The sequence below is a fragment of the Prinia subflava genome, chromosome 15 (assembly GCF_021018805.1).
Source record: "Prinia subflava isolate CZ2003 ecotype Zambia chromosome 15, Cam_Psub_1.2, whole genome shotgun sequence".
NCBI lineage: Eukaryota > Metazoa > Chordata > Aves > Passeriformes > Cisticolidae > Prinia > Prinia subflava.
The window spans coordinates 14,017,599-14,038,057 of record NC_086261.1 but is presented as its reverse complement, the minus strand read 5'-3'; the positions used below and the strand labels follow the sequence as shown (position 1 = coordinate 14,038,057).

General features: G+C 41.4%; 1 protein-coding gene across 3 annotated transcripts; it reads right to left on the bottom strand.

Moving 5' to 3' along the window:
• Positions 1–1,930: 1,930 nt before the first annotated feature.
• Positions 1,931–20,074, bottom strand: FAM81A (family with sequence similarity 81 member A). 3 transcript variants are annotated; one of them, XM_063413019.1, is made up of 11 exons: positions 19,935–20,074; positions 18,440–18,572; positions 17,562–17,921; positions 16,202–16,269; positions 14,615–14,888; positions 13,716–13,834; positions 8,573–8,702; positions 7,176–7,282; positions 5,973–6,108; positions 5,404–5,599; positions 1,931–5,021 (listed from the first exon to the last, which is right to left on the bottom strand). In XM_063413019.1, the coding sequence occupies exons 4-11, from the start codon at positions 16,246–16,248 to the stop codon at positions 4,882–4,884; spliced, it is 1,149 nt and encodes a 382-aa protein (XP_063269089.1). In that variant the 5' UTR covers positions 16,249–16,269; positions 17,562–17,921; positions 18,440–18,572; positions 19,935–20,074; the 3' UTR covers positions 1,931–4,881. The 3 variants fall into 3 exon arrangements, with proteins under 3 accessions (XP_063269089.1, XP_063269088.1, XP_063269087.1); XM_063413018.1 differs by lacking the exon at positions 18,440–18,572 and adding an exon at positions 16,960–17,035; XM_063413017.1 differs by lacking the exon at positions 18,440–18,572.
• Between the last annotated feature and the right edge of the window lie 385 nt (positions 20,075–20,459).

Sequence of the window (20,459 nt, the reverse complement as noted above, 5' to 3'; positions counted from 1 at the left end):
GGGGCAGTGGGGCCTCAGGGACAGAATAATACTCAATGCCTTTGTTGCTTTTTACTCATTATATATTCTTTTAATTTACCATGGTGTGGAAGTTACTACAGTCTGGGTAGCCTCATAAATGTAAATAATTGATTTACTACAAGGTAGTTTACTGAAATAAAAGGCACAGAGCTATAGATAATGGGCCCAAACTAGCCCAAAATCTATCAGGAGATTCAGGATTCCACCACTGTGCTCTGTCTCATGATGTCAGTATTGGATTTTCCTTATCTCTCTTCCCTCTGGAAAATGGAGATATATTACTAAAATAAACACTGACAATGTTATACTATTCATTTTTTTTTGTCTTGTTAGTCCACAATAACTGGAAACCCAAAATGTTAGATAATGGTTTAGATCTTGCTATTAATGAAAGATCTTCTCCAAACGAAATGATTCTATGATTCTAAGATACTGGGACACCATACTAGAGACTAGAAGTCCCTTTTGTTTTGAAACATAAGACATTATACCTGCAAAGAGGTAAGCAAGCAGTTTACACTATGAGCTGCCACATTCATTTTAGGAAGATTAATCTCAGAAAGGAAAGCATATGTGGAACTGGGTCACAGCACTTCACATATTCAAGCTTGTGTAAGATACAAAGTGATCAATCCTCGTAAGATCTTTGTAAAGTGAACAAGGTTTATTATTTATAGTAGTAAATAGGCTGGCATTTATCTTTTCAAAGCACAGCAGTGGCATAAAGTATGTTTTAACTTTTGTTGTTTCCAGTTATTTGCATTTTAAAAGCTCTGCTTTGAATCATTATACCTTTCTTGAATTTAATGATTTATATAAGACAAGTTACTTGGAATGTACTGACATTACAATTCTCAAAGCTAGTGAAGAATTAAAGAGCATGGACAACATGGAAATTCAGTGTTATTTATTGAGCTTTACATGTACTCTAATATGCAATTATTGAACCTTTAAGGTATTCTTAGCAGAGATGGCAAGGTCACAAAGGCCATCTGGCAGGGTGGGTGCCTGCCTCGCTGTCCTGATACAACAATGAGCAGCACAGGCACCAAAATATATCTTCATTTACAGTCTGCTTCTACCTCAACCACGGAGAATGGAAGCGTGTTTACTGCACTGGCATTGGAAAATGAGCAGAAGCTGAAGTCAGGTTTAATGAGAGTAACTGTTTGGAGTATGTGCAGCAGTGCATGATGTGTTTTATTTTCATTCTTTCCTACTAGAAACAAATCTTTCTCCTCTCTCACCAGCAATTTCTACTCACCCTCTCATACATTTCAGGCTTTTGTATTATGACAATTACTATTCCGTTTGCTTCTTAAACTTGATGCTGGTTCTCTCTGTACATCACTGAGCTCAAAGCATTTTTTCACTGATCTGTGCTGAAAAAGTCATGGCTCCCTCACATATTTTGCAATGTTTGAGGCTATACTGTATTATTTATTGAAATAATCCTTGCATTATATCCTATAATAATAAAGCTCTCTGTACTGGGCCCAGAGCTTCATCTGGTAGTAAGTGTTGAGGTTTTCCTGTGCTCTTTCAGCCCAGGCAGTCTCAGAGCAGGAGGCAGTGCTGGAGGATTTCCTTCTGCACATCTGCAGCAGTGTGAAGGGCACGTTGCTCTTTGAGCTGTACATGATTTAAGATCTAGTGCTTTAGAACTGTCTCCGATTTTTTTCTGGGTTTGGGAGTTTGTTTGGAGTTTTTTAATGGTTTGTGATGACCAGAGTTCTGCTGACAGAGCAGGCAGCAGGGAGCTTTGGTCCCCACTCAGCAGTCTTCACAGAATGTCTACAGGAGCATCACAATCACTCTCAGAATATTTTACTTAATTAATCATCTGCCTTCATTGTGATTTTACAGAGTGACGTCTTTAGATTATTCTTTTTGTTTTCTTTTGTCGAAGTACATGGTAAAAGCTTCCAGCCCGGTCCCAGTGGGGTTGCAGCCTCTATGGATCACACAGACACATTGAGAGCCGTCCTTCGCTTGCCAGGAGTAACAGTGACACCCTGTGGCAAATGGAATAGAAGCCGTCCGCCCCATTTCCTCCCTTTATTTCAAATGTGCCTCCGAATTTCCTGCACCGCGGGGAGTGTCACAGGAGGAATTCCTCCCCTACACACAGGAGGGCGTCATCAGATTGTCATCCGTCTCTTATTAGACGTTTCCATTAGTGGAAGACATGTCTAATGAGCACTTTAATTCTTAGATACAGACAACACTTTGCCCCAAATGGCCAGATGCTAGTGGAGGTGGGACACAAAACAGAAATTGAGAAAAGAGGAAAATTTTGTATTTCAGTTTAAATTGATTTTACAGAAATACAATGCTCTTCATTCTCATTCATACTGCTTTCCTCTGACATGGCAACTGTCTATTGAACTGTATCAGGTTGCAGTGACAAAGATATCCACAATATAAAGGTATCCACAACACAAAACTTACTACATAAACAACTGCATGTGGAAGTTAGGGTCATCCTGTGAACTTCTTACTTGCACCATTCTTTTGGTTTGTTTAATGAGTATAAACAGCACAATTGCTGTGTAATTACTGACATAATTCTGATTCCAGCCAAGTCCCTCACTGCACATTACCATGGTTCTACTGTGTTATCACATGCTAATGTAAAAGCCATGTACCCCAGTTAAACATTCTCCAGTGAGTTTTACTCATGGCACTCACTATGTGCTACCCAGCACATGGCTACATGTGCTGAATAGTATGGTCTGTACACTGCAAGTGGTTTAAGCCTCATGCATGTGAAACAGCTGACAAAAGAAACATTTTAAAACTTCATGAGAGCAAGTGGGCTGGTTTTGGTTGTTTTGTGGGTTTTGTGGGGGTGGTTTCTTTGGGTTGGGTGTTGCTGGGTTTTGGTGGGTTTTATGTGGATGTAGGAAGGAGAAAAAGCTTTAGAAATATTGGGCAAATATCCCTGTGAAGCTTCATTTGAATCATCTATTAAACACATATTGTCTTTAAAAACTAATGAAAATGCTGGAAAAAATGTAATGAGTTAAGTTTTGTGTCCTCTGTGCTTGAAATTTAAGGCTATTATGTCTTGTCCTAGTTTAGGTGTTTGGGTGGCAGGGCAATCTTCTTTAAGCAGTGGAATAGACTGCATTAATCAATGGCTTATTCTTTAAAGATTGTTATAAGCAAGTTACAGAACTATCTATGGCAAACATTTTAGGTAGAGTTGGATCTATTTCAAAGTGGAGAGGTGGAGCAGATGACTTCCTAAGGCTCTTCCCAGTCCTTCCTTCAGTGAATTTATGGTTGTGTCAGTGAACTTTGTGATTTAAATAGTGTTTTGTGCACATCTAGTATTACACTTTCCCAAGTCTCATTCTGTTGCTCAAGTGCCACCCACACACACTGCCTCACTACCTTGTTCCTCTTGTGGGCTTGATTGTGTGACTCTATGGACCAAAATGTCTTTTATGGAAGATATTTGCCACTGATTTTCCAACTAAAAATGTATATTTCCAATACTAGCTGAATGAAAGGTTCATTAATGGCAGTGTAGAGACATCCTATTAATTTATTTAGGTTAACAGTATTGTAAATTCTATGAATTAATATTAATTCACAGAATAGTATATTAATTACTATTAATAGTATAAATTAATGGGATGCTGGATAATGTCTTTTTCATGAGGGTTTAATCCTGCGTGGCTTACAAACATGAGGAACAATATACCATGCTATGAATGAAGAAGTAAAAATAACATTTTATTTTCCCATCTAGATAATGTGCCACATGGGTGCTGACTTTCATTATTTAATCTCTTCTGGGAATGGAAATTATTATCTGGAAATAATGTGAATGCAATTAGCAATTTGAGTCTGCTAAATTATTTAAGTCTACTTAAATATGATGAATCAACTATTTTACTTCAGTGAAAATTTCTGAGATGATAAACTGCATTTTATTTTACGGTCTCCAGACTAGGTTAGATTATCACCTCTTTTGTTTTCAAACCTTTCTAAGTTTTTATTAATATAATGAAGCAAGTCACAGGAACACACGCCCAGTAAAAAAATACTCTATATACATCTTTTACCTTGTGTCAGCTCCCCTTGGTTATTAATTTTAGAAGGTTACAATACTTAAGATCATGTAAATTAAGTTTCTTGTGTTGTTTATGAATCATCTTAGTCTATAACCACATTATGTAACACTATCTAGTTTTCACACACAGGGTATTTGCAAACCTAAACAAAGCTTTCCTGAGGGTGTCTAGATTTTGAAGAATGGTCTGTTTAGTGCCAATTCTGTCTTCCCAGGAAGTCCAAAGTAGAGAAAGTAACTGTAAAAATATCCATTGATTTCAACTAAGTAATTTGTTTCAAGGTGGAGAACCTTGCCAAATTCATATGAAGCAAATGATAGCAACTTGCCTTTTTTTTTAGAGGTGGAGGGGTGCAGGTACATATAAAAGCACAGAGCTGCCTGATCAAGCCTGCAGAACTGGAATGCCTTTAGCAAGCTAGGTGCCAGCTTCACCAGTGTATTACTCCAGTTTTACACAGTGCTCCATTTCCTGACAGCAGCTGGAGTAGTGCAGTGGCAAAGCAGCACCTCAGCTCCAAGGGCTCATTGCCAGTTATCCATGAACAGCTTGCATTGACTGCTGTGAGCAAGCACCTGTGCAGCAGCAGCAGCAGCAGCAGCAGCAGCAGCAGCAGCAGCAGCAGCAGCAGCAGCAGCAGCAGCAGCAGCAGCAGCAGCAGCAGCAGCAGCATGTCATTTGGTACATGCAGGTAATTGGCATCACAGACTGGAACAACACTAGGGTCTGCCTAGTTAGCCAGGTAAACACTGATCTCTCAGACAAAATCGTGCAGTCATGGTCCAGCCTCTCCCCATCTTGGAACCTCCTGCTTCATTTGGTGGATCTGCTTCTGCAGTTCATCTCTGTCCAGCTTCATTTTTGCTTCTAGAACTTGCCGTAGAGACCCAATGCTCTCATAGATAGCTGCAAACCCTAATTGCAGGTGAGAATGACATTAGTTCATCGTGAAGAGCAAGAGTATCACATCATTGCTATCAGAAAGCACTTCCACAATGCCCTGCTTTGCACTAGGAACACAGTTCTGAAGGAAAATGGGATGTAACTGTGTGCTGATGGCAGAAATGCCCTGATGGCAGCCCAGCTATGGCTGTGCCTGTTCTGGGGAGAGCACTTGTCACCCCTTAGTGCTCTGCTTTCACACTTAATGAAAGTCCTTCTTAATGCCACAGGTGTAGCCATTACATCTGCCCCAAAAGTATTTAAACTGCTTTGATAAAAGATGTTTTGCGTATTAGTATGGGTCGATCACTGTCACCACAATTCAGAATAAAGAACTGGATAACTATGGTCCTACCAGCGTTAACTTCAGCTTTCATTTCTTTTATATCTTCGTTTATCTCATTCTGAAGTTTGACAATGCGAATATTTATCTTTTCTTCAGTCTGTTTTGTTTCATGTGCTTCCATGGTTATCCTCTGCATTTCTTCTATTCTCTCAATTTTTTCTGCCATTTGGTTGAATTTCATCTCAATACCTCTCTCACTCATTTCCTGGAGCCAGGAAAAAGAATTTTAATGATTTACTCTGCATGGGGGATAACAGTGGCCTTTTAAAAATATTAAAGAGATACTGATTAATAATCTTTTATCTGGAATTCAAAATGTAAGGAGTTGCAATTTTTCATTAAATCATTTCCAATTACTTGAGTACTGTAGGTTAAAACACTGATCTATTTAGCAGTAACCGATTCACTTAAAGATTCTCAGGCTTTAGGTATTACACTTGATATTGATGAAGAGACTTAGGCAAATTCAGAGGCTATCTGAAAATCTCACTCAATATCTCAATTACATCATCTTAGTTATTAATAATGCTTTTGAATGCTCCCTGAGAAGTATTACAGGACATTTGAATGAAACTTACAGTGCTTTCCTTAAAAGTTAGTGAGAGTTGGTCAATTTTTTGCACGAGCTCTTTTTCAGTTCTTCCATGTTCCTGTTCCAGCCAGCTCCGTGCAGACAAAATCTGATTGCTGAGCTCTTCAACAGCATCTTTTAATCTAGGAGCACAATAGAAATTAGCAGGTACAAATGAGAAGAACTGGTCATTCAACAGTGACTTTTCAGTGAACGCGTTCATAAAAACACAAAAGGGCAATGTAATACATTCTTCACACCATATTAAGGTGAGCCTTTGAATTTTAAGGCTATTAAACTGGATATGGTAACACTGCTTTAGAAAACAAAGGTGAAAGTTCACAGCAAATTGATATGAAACACATTACAAAATTTGAATCATGGTAGATGAAAATTGATTGTGACATTGAAAACAGAATATGATCATCCATTCAGATTATAAACTTTCTGTCCATATGTGATAAATCTGAGCAAAGATTTGGTAGCCACTTATTCTGGTGACAGTGCTGGTTCCTGTAGCTCCACTTACATTGCCTATACCCACCTCGGCTTTACACCTACCAGCTGTGCCAGTGAAACTGTTTCTTTCCCCCAGTGAATATGTGAAACCTGGATTGCATGAGGATGGCAATGAGCAGGGAGAAATGAGGATGTGCGTGGCTTATACCAGGACTGCTACTGAGTGAAATGCCTGGAGAGAGTTAACATCTGAATTGAATATAATGAGCCCATGTAAAGTCTGGTAGTACAGAGTATCTTATCACTAATAATTTAGGTATTTCTGTTATGTTTGCAGCCAGGTTAAAGCAATAGCACTCTGTGAGTGCTGTGCCTTGCTTCCTGCTTGCTTCAGTTGAACTTTGTGCCCTGCTCTGGACAGCCACCTCCAGCATTCACTGCTTTGGACAGTTCTTGCAACTCTGGCAGAAACCCTTAGCTGTGTCCTTTAACATAAGTTCTGCCTGAATACTTTACTAGGAACTTCATCAACTTTTCAGATTTGCCCAACCACATTATGGGCAGAATTCTTGGTGAAAGCAAGTCCCTCTTGACCTCTTGACAGTCAGCTTTTGTAATCTCTGTGGAGCAAAAACACATATTCATAGATGTTCCTGCTTTTCTAGGCCTGGAGATTACACCAGTCAGACTGGGAAAACTGAGGCCCTGCTCCCCAGGCACACGGCAGCAGCAAGGCTTCCCAGGCACGCACTTTGTGTCCAGGACTTGCAGCTGTTGGTTGCTCTCTTTGTAGGCAATCTTCAGCTTTGCTTCTTGTTGCATTATCGATTGCTCTACTCTGCTCAGCAGATGAGAAATCTGAAACAGAATTCAGAATTTACTAGTTTTCAACAGCATTTCATCACAGTTTCATTTTGGACATTTTCATAACAGTAAAGGAGGTCTTACAGAGAGCTCACATTTGCTAACATTTCAAAAATTATTGAATTGTGTATTTTACTTTATCATGAAAATCTACTATCTCTCAATATGAAAGTATCAGCATTTTGAAAACTGTAAAATTTTTTTGCCTTAAATAATGTGAATAGTTTTGCCTAGACAATCTCTGCCTGCTCCCCCCTTGAGACAGCTGAATTTGCATGATCTGGACATCTCCAAGTTGCCACATAATTAGAATAAACCAGTGCCAAAGCACTCCAGCAGTACTGAGGGATATGCTCCATCACTTTGTGTATAACAGCCACTGCAGTGATAGAATATAGATATAGATATAGATATAGATATAGATATAGATATAGATATAGATATAGATATAGATATAGATATAGATATAGATATAGATATAGATATAGATATAGATATAGATATAGATATAGATATAGATATAGATATAGATATAGATTAGTGGGTGTAACCGGGGAGAGGTCATTACTACAGGAGAATGTTTGTCACCAAAACAGCCATCCCAGAGCACACTGTCCTGGTTCACTACCAGGTGCATGACAACATGATCCTGGCATGCTAATGGACTACACTGAGGCTTCTGAGAAAGGCAAAGCGGATTTTAGCCATTTTCCGACCACAAAATGAAGGTGTAAAATACTTTTGTTGAGCAAGAAAATGGGAAGGCCTTGAGATATGACATTAAGGGAAAGGATTCTTTGTATCTCCAAGTCTCTGCTTTTATCTAGTGCTCACTTCCATTCTCAAACCAATGGAAGAGAAACCTTACAGACAGATTAATGGATTCACAGAACCCAAAGCCAGTTTTGTTTCGTAGACCTTCAAAAATTGTGCTCAAATACATATAGGATCATCCTGGGAAGGCCAAAATTTACAGTGAAAGACACAGGCTTGCACTGTTGTAGTTTGGTTGAGCTTTTACCCATATACCAATGGGTAAAATATACCAATTTATACCAATCCCTCCTACACAGCATGCTGCAGGCAGAAACCAAGGACCTTCTTCAGTCAGAGCAGTGCAGCCATGCATCTACCACTGGTAATGTCACAAGGACTGTGAGCAGATACACCTCTCCATTTGTAAATCTGTGACCTCCCAGGATAATAATTAACAGCAATGGAGTCTGTGTGAATTAGACTGGAATTCTTACCTGTACAGGGGTTGCCTTGGTCTAAATACCATACCTGTATTTCTGCCTCTTTGATTTTAGATTCTAAGATCAGCTTGGAGGTGTGTTGGTCTTTACTTAGACTCTGAAGTCTTTCATATGTAATTTTGTGCTCTGCAGACAGCCTGGCTAACCCAGCATCACACCTGTTTGAACAGAAAAAAAACCAAAGCACCAGCCAAATAGAATATAAGGTCCAGGCTTTTAAATTATCCATTTCATAGTGGCCATTTCTGTGGAATTCCTGGCTGGCTAGGGAAGCAATGTCTTTGAGACTGTAAGAATGGCAATACTTGTCACAGTGTTCAGCAAAGAGCTCCCAAACAGACCTCGAGGTCGTTTGATACACAAATTCCACTGTTCTTGGCACTGACATGATATGGACAGGCTGTGCTATTACACAGGGGAATCACAGGAATGTAAAGATGCAGAATTCCATTTCCATGGCTTTTTCTCATACTCCAGAAGATATCTGATAAGGTGTGTATGAGTTCCCCTACATATCAGTAGCTTAAATAACTGAGGACCATTTATTCACTATTGTAGCTTTGCATTTTTATTTGTGAAATAGTAGTATACAGCTAATATGTGCAGTTAGCAGTGTGGGGCAATTTTTTTGGTTCTTAGTCTTTATTTAGGTGAATAAATAAATTGTCATAGAAAGCAATGGCAATTTTGTTTCAGGCTATAAAATGAAGTCCTGGAACATAATAATTACTGTTTCTTTTCTTCACATTGTTGATGCTGTAACATTTTCAGGATAAACATGCTATAGAGCATGTGTGTTTGCTACCAGATTTTAAAAATAATTTGATCAGGTGGATTCCGTCTACAGTAATGCAGTAAAAGCACTAACTGATCTGTAAAAATATGAATACTGTCATTTCAGGAGTAAGACCTCTGAAGTATGACTCATATATATTTTTCTTGCTAAGGAAAATATGTAATCATCAGTGTTACCAAATTTGATATAGGAAACTGATGAAGAACAGACAGCAGTTACAATTTGAGGGAGAAAAAGGCAGTAAAATGGAACAAGCTGAGGCATGTTACGTCATTACCTAAACCAATGACACACTTTGTCATCTTTTTAGTCACATTTCCATTTGAAAGCTTTCGTTTCAACATGCTTTTTCATCCCCTCAGTTACAGGAAGTGCCATTATCATTAAACATGAACGGAAAGTCACATTTAGTCAAGCTAAAATGACAAATGGAGCATCTGCTTATTATTATGGTACAGTTTCAATATGAAAATAATCAGTAATGTAAAATAGCACGTAGGCATTATAAAACTTAAGGAAATTAGTTTCTAGTGTAGCAGTTCAGCATTGTGAGACCCATTAGTGGTATCTGCAGGAAGCCTGGCTGGGGTTTACACAGCAGTGAAAAACGTGTAGGGCTCACAATCAGGCAGCTTCTATAGAAAGATGAGAGCAGCCAAATCTCTCCATGTTGTTATAATCAGACAGAATCAGAGGAATAGAATCATCTTGCATCTAGTCACCAAAAGGTTGTGGGCTCCAAAAAATGGTTAGTTTTGTTTCTCTAGCATAGCAGAAAACATAAAAAGCAACAGCTTTGAAACTGTTGAAGCAAATGTAATCAGCAAGCACATGTAATTGTTTTTAAAGTAAGTTAGTGGTTTGGGTTTAATCACAGAGCATCTCTCTTCTTCATGGAATTCAGTTATGTGGTCAAAGGGTTCATGTAGTTCCATGGTAACCAAAACATTAAAATTCTGACTGTGTGAATTTAACGTCTGCCTGGTCTGCATAGGTCAGATTATTTTGGTTTATCTTCTGTATCTGTTGTACACACTCACAAACCCATGATTGGTTTTGACCTGAAAGAAAATATTAGTGTTCAGCATCAAAGAAATCAAAAGACAAGTAGTTGCTCCATTCAGTATCACTGGGGCATAGATAAAGTGAGAGCTGTGGCAGTACCCTGCAGCAGGCTGCTATATGCATATGCTGTAGTGGTATGGAGAGAGTTTTAATGTTCCTGGTTTATTGTAACAGGAGATGTTTCCATTAAAATGCCAGTGTTCCAGTGAAATCCAAGTGGCTGGAGAACAGGCAGTGAAAAGCAAGTAGAAATGCCCAGTGGGGGCACTGGGCCAGAGCAGCAGAGCTGGTGGGTTGTGCTGTCCCGGGGCAGGGAGCGCAGAGCTGCCCTCCCTGGTGGTGCCAGGGAGCAGCACCGCTCCTGTTCCTGTGTTTGTCAGTGTGGGGCAGCCCAGATGCACCAGACTCATCATCTGTGCAGCAGGAAAATCTGCCTACGTGTAACGAGTCCAGGTTGTCTGAGATGAATCAGCTCTATAATGTAGATAAAAAAGCCGTCTATATATGCAAAGCAGGCCCAGTTTGAACACACATAATTGCCATTTCTCTGAATGTTTCAGCTCTCAGGAAGCTTTTAGGAAGAGCTACTGCTATCGTTCCAACCAGGCTGCTGGATTTAAACTTTCCAGACAAATGCTCATTATCCACAAGTAATTCTCTAAATAAATGATAAAACACTAAGGAATTTTATCATCTGTTATCACAAGAAAAAGAATTGGTAAATCTGTGTAATATAAAATTGACAACATAAGGGACAGGAGGCTGGAGAATTTGATTTACTGGCATCGATCTAATTTTCTGCTAAATGTGTTGCTGAATTTTGTAGAGGTAATATTTTTTTCCCTGAAGTTAATAATAATGATGATTTTTAGCAATAATTCAGGGCTGTGATAACGATTTACAAATTCATCAGTAAACTGTGCTTCTTGAGAAAGAGACATGAGCTGTAATGTATATTCTGTCATCTTCTGATAGCAATATTGGTTGATTCTGCAATGTGAGTGAGGTATGGGGGAATTTCACTCCTGCAGAGCTGTGGGGACTGTGGTTTGAAGCTGTGCTTCAGAGCTGCATGTGCTTGTGGGAACCCCTGTTCCCATCATTAACAGCACCAGCTCTCAAGAATTCATGAGACAGTTGTTTAATGATATATTGACATGTTACAGAACAGTTGGTGTTAGGAAATCAACACCCCTCTCCAATAATGAAGTTGAATAGGCTGTTTAGTATGCATGAAATTACTGGAACTGAAATTTGGCCAGAATGCTAAGATGGACACTAAAGTTATTACATGACAAAGGGCTGAGGCTTTGGGATTGACTGTCTAAACTGATCCCCCCTGTCCTTCTGCATGCTGCCAGTCTGAGCAAACACAGCACTCAGAGCTGCTCCAGCCTGAGCTCTCCATGTACCCTCACCTGGCTGAAAGGTGATGCACAGGAAGCTGGTAACCCACAGTAACTTGATCATGTTTCTAGTATTTCACTCTGAACTCATCTGGAAGCTAGCACCACTAGAGGTAAAAGTACTCTTGGTGAGTAAAGTGTATTTTATAGAGGGAACATAGGCTAAAGTGATCAGAAAGTGTTTATCTCAGGGAAAGTCTCTGTATTGTGTCAAAAGCACAACAAACCACTGTCTTGACCATAACCTCCAGCTAGAGCTATAATCACTTATTATTCACTGGAACACTGATTTCAAAGTAGAATATATTTGTAAATTAACACAAATAGCTTTCTCTCATGGACCACTGCTTTAAATTGCTTTCTGATAAAGGGAAGATATTTTCTCCTCATTAGGGATTTTTTTTTTTTTTTTTTTTTTGTAGAGAGCATTCTAAATAGAAGCACAGGGTGCAGAATGGAAGGTAGCAGTTAAAAGGCAATAAACTGATTCTCTTACGGGAATGAATACAAATAACCTGCATTTGTCACACGGTCTGACATAAGGCACATGGGAATAATCTCATACAATTTACAGATAAATTACAAGCCAGGCACAGCACAAGGGTGGTGCCCTAAGGAAATAAAAGAAGCCCTGGCACAGCCTGTGCCTGTCCCCACCCTCCCACACCCAGTGCTTGGGCCAGGGCAGGGCTGCAGTGACACCCACAGCAGCATGAGTTCCTTCTCCTGAGCTCTCTGAGGGCACAAGCACCACATTTTCCCTCCCAAGGTGTCACTAACAGGGCTGCTCCACACAGAACCTCTCTCAGGATGTAGTATGATCTCAAAGTATTTCTGTAAAAAGCAGCAAGAAGATCTAAGCATGTGCATTTTGGGGGGATTTCTCAGCAGGATAGATATGTTTGTGTATCTCTCTATAGGTTTTTCCCTCAATTTTCTGATTAGAAAAAAATGAACTAGTTCATTTGTGTTTGCTAAAGGATGGTGCATAACTTACTAAATGTTTATTTCTTTTGGAAACCTCTAAAAAACAGGCTATGAAGGTTACAGTGGAAGCTTCAGACAATTGAGTAATTTAATGAGAAAACCTTAGTGCAGTGAAAATCTCTCACTGTTTCTGTATGTTTTTGAAGGTTATCACTAAATCAGGTGACGTGCAGAAAAGGAAGCAAAATTACCTGTACAATATAGACAACAGGTCAAATTCAGAACAAGTATAACTCCACCAAAGTTATTACCCAAGCAGCTGTAGGCCAGGTTATGTCCTTTTCCTGTAGCTGTACATATCCTCTGTCTTTTATGTTCAACTTTACAGGCACTTAAGCAAATGATGTTGTGCTGGGGTTTGTAATGTCACTGATGGCACATCTGAAGTCTGTGTGGCTGCAGAATTGTAACCTGGAGCTTCAGGCAGCCTGTAAAACCTCTGTTATTCTATTTTCTTTCCTTATGTGTCATGTAGCCCATGTGGGATTTAATATGGCTAACCACTAACTGAATGTGCAGATTTTTACTTCTAAAATATATGCAAAAATGTGCAACTATTTTGTTCTTCACAAGTGCAGATTGTTCTGTGCTGCCTTTATAATTGTGCTAATTAACGTGTTTCAAAGACACATGAGTCTAACCAGTACTTTTTAAAAGCTGAACCAAATCCAAATTCCCAGGGAATTTGAAGTAATTTATTTAGAACTAATTTCAGGAATTTTAGGAATTAAGGGTGATATTGTCAAATTTAATATGTAATACTGGAATGCAAAGTATTATTATTCATTTCCTTGAAAACACAGAGCAAAATTATTCTTGGAATTTTGCCAAAGTGGAATTCAATCCATTATCACTAATACTTCAGATGAAAACAAGATTAGCTAGCCCCCCAAACACAGTTCCATGGGGACTTTTACCTTGCAACTCTTCCCCGAAGATCTCCCAGGCCAGAAAGCTGCCGCATTTCAAGACTCTTCAGGGTAGAATTTGTTCCATAGCTGAGATTGTCTCTGACACGTATCTGTTCCTGCAGCATCTACAGAGCATTCATATGCAAATACAAACTCAGTATGGCACATTTAATGTACACTTTAAATGTCACTCATTATTTTTCAGTAATTCAGTATCCTCAGATACCATTTTATTATTACTGTATCCAAAGCTTTGGATACAGTCTTGTAATGTACTAAGCCAGACACCTTTTAGATATTCTGTTATTTCTTATTATTAATGTCCAATCTGCACACAACTACCATAAATATACAAAGTATAACTTGACAGTGAAATGGAGACCTAATTTTTTTTCCTGCTTTCATTTTCCCCACCACACCCGTGTTGTTCAGCAGCAGAGGTCAGACATGAAGTCATGTGTCTGCCTCTGATTAGGTCATAAAAATGAGCACTTGGGTTTGGTTACTTCGTGTCGTCAGCGAGTCGGAAGGGAAAGAAAGTTTATTATGGAGCGAAGGCATTTCCTAGTGTTTATACAGCACAGCCTTTGGACTGAAGTTGAGCTGGGTATTAGTGTCGCATTAATTCATTTTTTCAAGATTTTCCAGTGCAGCTTTTGAAAGCAAGCTTATTAGAACCACAAAGGCTCCTGTGTTTATATGCTAATATCCTGTGCTATTTTCATAGCCACCGAAAGAATTATGTAATTTGCAAACACTTTTTCAAGTTGTAAAAACAATTTACAAGCTTACAGGATCTTTAGACCTTGTCTGACCTTTCCTTATCCCGCGGTAAACTCTGTTGGGCAATGAGAAGCCCTGAGCAGCTGAGCTGGCACCGGTGCCGTGCCGCATTCCTGCCGTACCTCGATGTCCCGGTTCAGCTGCCTCACTATGGCCGTAATGTTTCGGATGTGCTCCTCCAGGAGTTGCCTTGCCAACCGGTCACCCCCCCCTTTGTTCTGCATTCTGTGCAGCGTGGAAACAATGTCCTCCTTAATGCGAAACGCGTGTTCCACAAGAGCCGCCGTTGTTTTCTCATGGCTCAGGATTCTGTCCTCCAGCTGATCCACCAGGCTGGCGGACGCCAGCGGCACCGCTGTCAGCGCCTGGCTGTGCAGCGGGATGTTCCGGACCCGCCTGCAGGGGAACAGCACCCACAGCTTGTTAAATTCTCACAAAACTCTGCCATGCCTTTGCACTGGAGATGGTGTGACACTACCTGAGTGCTGGCAGTGCTGGGGAGAAGCCCCAGAATACTCCCAGAGAGAGCACTCACTGCTGCAAATAAGTGGGTGCTGTGTTGGCTACTGTGTGTCTCCTACAAAGGGAGGTCAGGCTTTTTTCATACTTTTAGGGAAGCTTACAAAAGCACTGGATCTTAAGGAAAGGACATTAGCATAATAGAAGTAGTTACTAATCAGAACTATAATTTGATTAAGAATTCAAATTCAAACCCTTCTACTGAGTTTCAAAACTAATGTTGTTTGTCTTTATGGTTTTCAGGCTTAATCAAAGCTGTAACAGTTGAAGGTAGGTATTGTAAATTAAATGAAAACAGATCAGGATTAAAAATGAAAAGTCAATCCCTTTTCTATCTCTATAGCTACCCTGTAATACAATACACAAACTTGTTTCCCCATGAACTGGACAGGAGCATATGTGGGCATAGAAACTGAGGTGAGACCAAAATGATGAAAAGCTTCTCATTGTCTTAGAAGTCAAATTTCCCCCAAAAATAGCTTACATTTGGGCACCTTGAATAATTATCTATACTTTTTGAAGAGTTGCATTGCATAGTTCCCATGGAAAGCAGTGGCGCTCATGAGTGCTGAAAGTAATAAAATGAGGCTGCTAATGCATGCAACCTTTTCCTGCCACTATGTTCTGCAAAGAATAACAACATTTTCAGAAGCATAAGTGGAGGATACAAGTTTAACCTCACTTTGGAAGAGGAGATCTTTTTTCTAGGAACTCTGTTATTTACTGTTTATTCTATAATATTACTATTTATTCTCATTTTGTTTCCTGTAAATGAGCCAAATTAGCAGTTCAGTTTGACCATGATGATATGGATAGAGATGTATCTCTCTTTGTAGGATTCCAACAAAGGTCACTTTTGGCTCTGTGTTTTCACAACTCATTCCATGCTGTCCAAACACTGGCTAAAGTGTTCTTGGACTTGTAGTCAGTGAGATTTAAGCTATTTAATTTCTTTGGGAGATGGCTAAGTATAAGCTGAGTAAGGATTTGTGATTTGGGCTATGATTTGAATGTCTGTGGTATTTCACTTTGCTTTGCACACTAATGCCAAAGTCCCAGGTCATTACTGTATATAAGTAGAGTATGTACGTATATAATTACTGTATATAAGTAAGTATATATGTATATAATTAAGAGATACATAATATTCTGCAATATGAAGATTTTTGGTTTTATATTCCAGACTGTACCTTTCAGAAGGGGCAAGAGTTGGGAAGATTGGGCTTCGGTGAGCCATTCTCTTGTCAATAATTTATGTCTGTTGAAAAAGTACAAATTGAATTACTGAATAGTTTATATCTAGTACTGAAATAACTTAAAGCTTTTGCTTTCAGTGCACCTTTAAGTAAAGTGACATCAGTGATCATGGCATTCAAATATTGCTAATGCAATAAATAAAAATAATACAAAAGAATGAAGATTAAAAATTGCTAAAAAGTTTTTTATAGTGAAAGTGATACTCTTGAAAAGACAAGCCCTGAAACTGAAATCTGCTGTTGACCTACAGAACTAATTTTGCAGGGCAGAGGTAAACAAAGTTCTTGTCCCCAATCTTCTACGTCTCTGACATCATGAATCAATGAATAATAAAGTAAGGTGTACAGGATGATCATAAAACTTAAGAAAATATTGACTGGATAATCAAATACAAGTGTTTCATGACAGCAGATTATTAGGAGTAAGATGTTTTTCTCTTAAAAACACTAGCAGTCAGAAACTTAAAATGTGTGACATCAGCACAGTTTATCAAAATTGAGTCTTGGATTAATTTGTCTTCAAATCTAAATGATCACAGTTTATGTTGTAAATAAATTTTTCTGTGGTCTGAATATAAATTCTGGTTTTAATTTTTAGACAAGCCAGCCAGCCAGTGACAGACATTGCAGCAGAGTAGATCTATTAAATAGCTTCAGAAAGATATTTTAGTGTCTTACTGTGGGACCAGTACCTGGCTCAGCAGCTTTGTCCACTGACAGAAATTAATGAGAAAGATATTAGCCTCAGTCCAATCCAACTAATCTCCCCTACATAAAACAAAGAAAAATTTTTAAGTATAAAGAGAAGTAGTATGGCCTGAGCCTCATCTCCTTGGGAACCTAAAATCCTCACTGAAAACTAAAGGCTGATGCATGAAAAGAAGTTTACAATTGCTGATGAAATCCTGTGCAATCTGGGAAGGATGGGGTTATGGAAATACAATAGTCAAATATGGGTAGTGAAGAAGCAACAGGGCTACCTTTTGAGATCTCAAAATGCAAAGCGTGTTTGTGCTTTAGAAATGTATGAAAGCACTGCCTGAAAGCAGAGAGCAAACATTGTCACAGTGTGTGTGTTCTATTTATAGCACGGTGCTTCGGAAACTACAAATTAGAAAAAAAAAAAACAGTTTTAAGAGAAGCTGGGTTGCTGAGCAGCAGTGACACCAGACAGGAATTCAGAAGGTCTGAATTGAATTCCTTGCTCAATCTCTGATCCTGTTGACTTTGGACAAGTTCTTTCCATGATTAACGACTCAGTTTCCCTATCTGTAAGAGAGAGAACCATACCTACCTCCTTGTTTAGGTTCTTACATGGCTGTAAGTCAAAAGCACAGTGTAAGAGCTGGGGATCATTGTGGTGCCTTCTGCATTCAAAGTCCTGCACAGACACTGAATGTCCAGTTCTGCAGTGTGCTCCTCACCCTCGTCATTTCCCAGCTGCTGGGTTTTTAGGAATGCCGGCACTCTGCGAGAGTCCCTCCGGTCACACTGCACCGGGTCCTCAGAGGGCCTGAGACCTCTGTGCCTTAACACATTTTAACCATCTCGATGCATTGAAGCTTTTAAGCACAATTTAGCTGTAAACACAGGAATGATCCCACTGATTTGGGAAGAGCTATGTGCACCACAGCAGCAAAGCACGGGCTGCTACCTAGAAAAACAAAGAACAAATATTAAAATCTGTACATCTAGCAGCATCTTAGGGAAATTTAGTGAAATACACCTTTATAAAAACCAGCCAAACAGTGCTTTAGTCTCATGGGCTTTGGTACCCATTTATTATCAATTGGAAAATAATGTTTGAAGCAAACTAAGCATAGGTTTGCATGAGTCTTAACTCTTTCTGCCGTCTACCATAAGAAATGCAGCTAAATGCAAATATCTGGAGTAAGTGTGGATATGAAACAAAAGTTACACAAATTAACTTCTCATTCATTTCTCTTTGCTCGGTACACAGTGAAGCATCTTATCATCAGATATCAAATTTCTTGATCTGATCCAACAGAAAGAATCTAAGACCTTGACTGGCAGTTGTACAAAACTTTCCTGCAGTTTGGAGATATCTGCAATAAACAAATACGTGTCAGAACTAATGACAAATTCCTTCTCTATGAGTGTAATACCAACTTAGAGTAGTAAATAGAAGCCATAAGATGTTCTAATACTTACATTCAGAGGAGTATAATTTCACCTGGCTCTTTCAGTGGGAGTAAACTGGAGTCAAGAAGATACCAGTTGAAATACTGGTTACAGGTGCTTTTTTTTGTTTGTTTTTAATGATGTTGTTTCCTGCTTGATACTGCTATAAGAAATTTAAGTCGTGATATATTAACTCAGTAAATTTGGGTTGACTGTTTTAAGTTACTGAATATTCCAAATATATGGACACATGGACAGGATAAAAGTTTTTTCCTGTTTGTAAACAATGTGCTTGATTGCCAAAGATAACAGTTCACTTGATACTTAAGGCAGGTTTTGTAGAGTGCTTCCTTAGCATTTCTTTAAATCACTGACATAAGAAGTGTAAAAGCTTGGGAAAAAAAAATCATCCATGGGATGCGATGAAGAGACACTTCTAGCAATGTGCAGCTCACTCCTTGCTATTTGTGCTGTGGCTTCCCTTCCCCACATCTCAGACTGCCTTGCATGTTTATTTTCTGTGGGATCTCCATTTCTCCTGTTTTGAAGGACAGTCATATCTGTAGTGTTCAGTTCCCCATCTTCCATGATAACCTACAAATAATGCTGTAATGTCTGCGCACCTCAGAGTGTTTTTCACGTTCATTCTCTCAATACGCCTGTGAGGTAGGAAGCATTATTATCCCTGAAAATATAATTTCCTTCTGTTGCTGGTAGGGAAGTGAAGCACGGGGCAGGCTATGTGACTTGCCACAAGTCACACGGGAACCAAAGCAGACTGAAATACCTGCCTAGGCAAACACTTTAATCACTCTTTTCTTCTTAAAATAGAAACCGCTTTGGTTGCTGCACAGGGAGCGTGTGACGGCACCACCCCGGCAGCCACCAGATCCTTCCCAGTGTTACTCTGGAGTGCGCTGGGGCAACGCTTCGGAGTAAGCGGGAAAGTCCCTGTGCTGCAGCTCAGCAAGGGATGGGTCAGACCCGGCAGCGCCGGGGCGAGCCGGACCGCGCCGAGCCCCGTGCGCGGCTGTGGCACCCGTGGACACGCGCGGTGCCGGAGGGGCTCCCGCGGCAGCGCGGTCACCGTGCCCGGGGCTCCGAGCCGGCCCGGGGGGCTCCGAGCCGGCCCGGGGGGCTCCGAGCCGGCCCGGGGGGCTCCGAGCCGGCCCGGGCCTCTCCGGGGAAATGGGTGCGATCGACCCCGCTGCCGGCCCGAGCCGAGCTGCCGTGAGACGGGGGACCGCGACCAAGCCCCACCGGCGCCAGGCCGAGCGCCTGCCCTGCCCTGCCCTGCCCTGCCCTGCCCTGCCCTGCCCTGCCCTGCCCTGCCCTGCCCTGCCCTGCCCGCGGCTCGGCCCCGCCGGGGGTCCCGGCCCCGCCGTGCGGGGGTCACCGGTGGGTGCGGCGAAGGTTGCGGGGACACGGGGTGTCCGACAGCCGACAGGACACCGCGGTGCAGGCACCGCTCCATGGCCATGCAACACGGGAGAACGGTGCCGGGACAGCCTGTGCGCTCACTCACCGGTGCTGGCTCAGGGCAGGGCAGGGCTGCCCGCCGCTCCCGCGCATCCCCGCCGCCGGCCGAGCCCCGCTCCGCTCCGGGCGCGCTGCCGCCGCGGCGGCGGCCGTTCCCCAGCGCCGTGACCGCCGGAGCGCGGCCGGGGCTCCGTCCGCCCGCCCTCCCGGCCGGCTGCGCCGAGCGGAGGGGATGGGATGGGAGCGGCTGGGAGCGGGGCGGCCGCCGCAGGCCGGGCTGCGGGAGCGGGAGCGGTTGCCAGGACGCCGTCACCATGGGAACGCGCTGCCGCCCTGGCGGGGGGAGCCCTTGCATCGCCCCCTCCTCGCTGCCATTGCTCGGCACTGCCCGGGCCCGGGAGGCGGGCACGGACGGGAAGGGCCCCGCCAGCAGCGGCGCTCCCTGCGGCACGGGGGGCGGGCGGTGCGGACGGAGCGGGGGCCGTGCCGGCCTCCGGACGAAAGTTCGGCGGTGACAAACTGCGGTGACTCCGAGTTTCTGGTGGTGGAAAGGAGCCGAGAGTATGACTGA

Coding starts and splice junctions, on each gene's coding strand:
- FAM81A (XM_063413019.1), bottom strand. CDS start 16,248: ATGGCTCACCGAAGCCCAATCTTCCCAACTCTTGCCCCTTCTGAAAG. Junction 7,283..8,572: donor TCAAAGAGGCAGAAATACAG/GTATGGTATTTA, acceptor ATTCTGTTTCAG/ATTTCTCATCTGCTGAGCAG. Junction 5,022..5,403: donor GAAAGCTGAAGTTAACGCTG/GTAGGACCATAG, acceptor ACCTGCAATTAG/GGTTTGCAGCTATCTATGAG.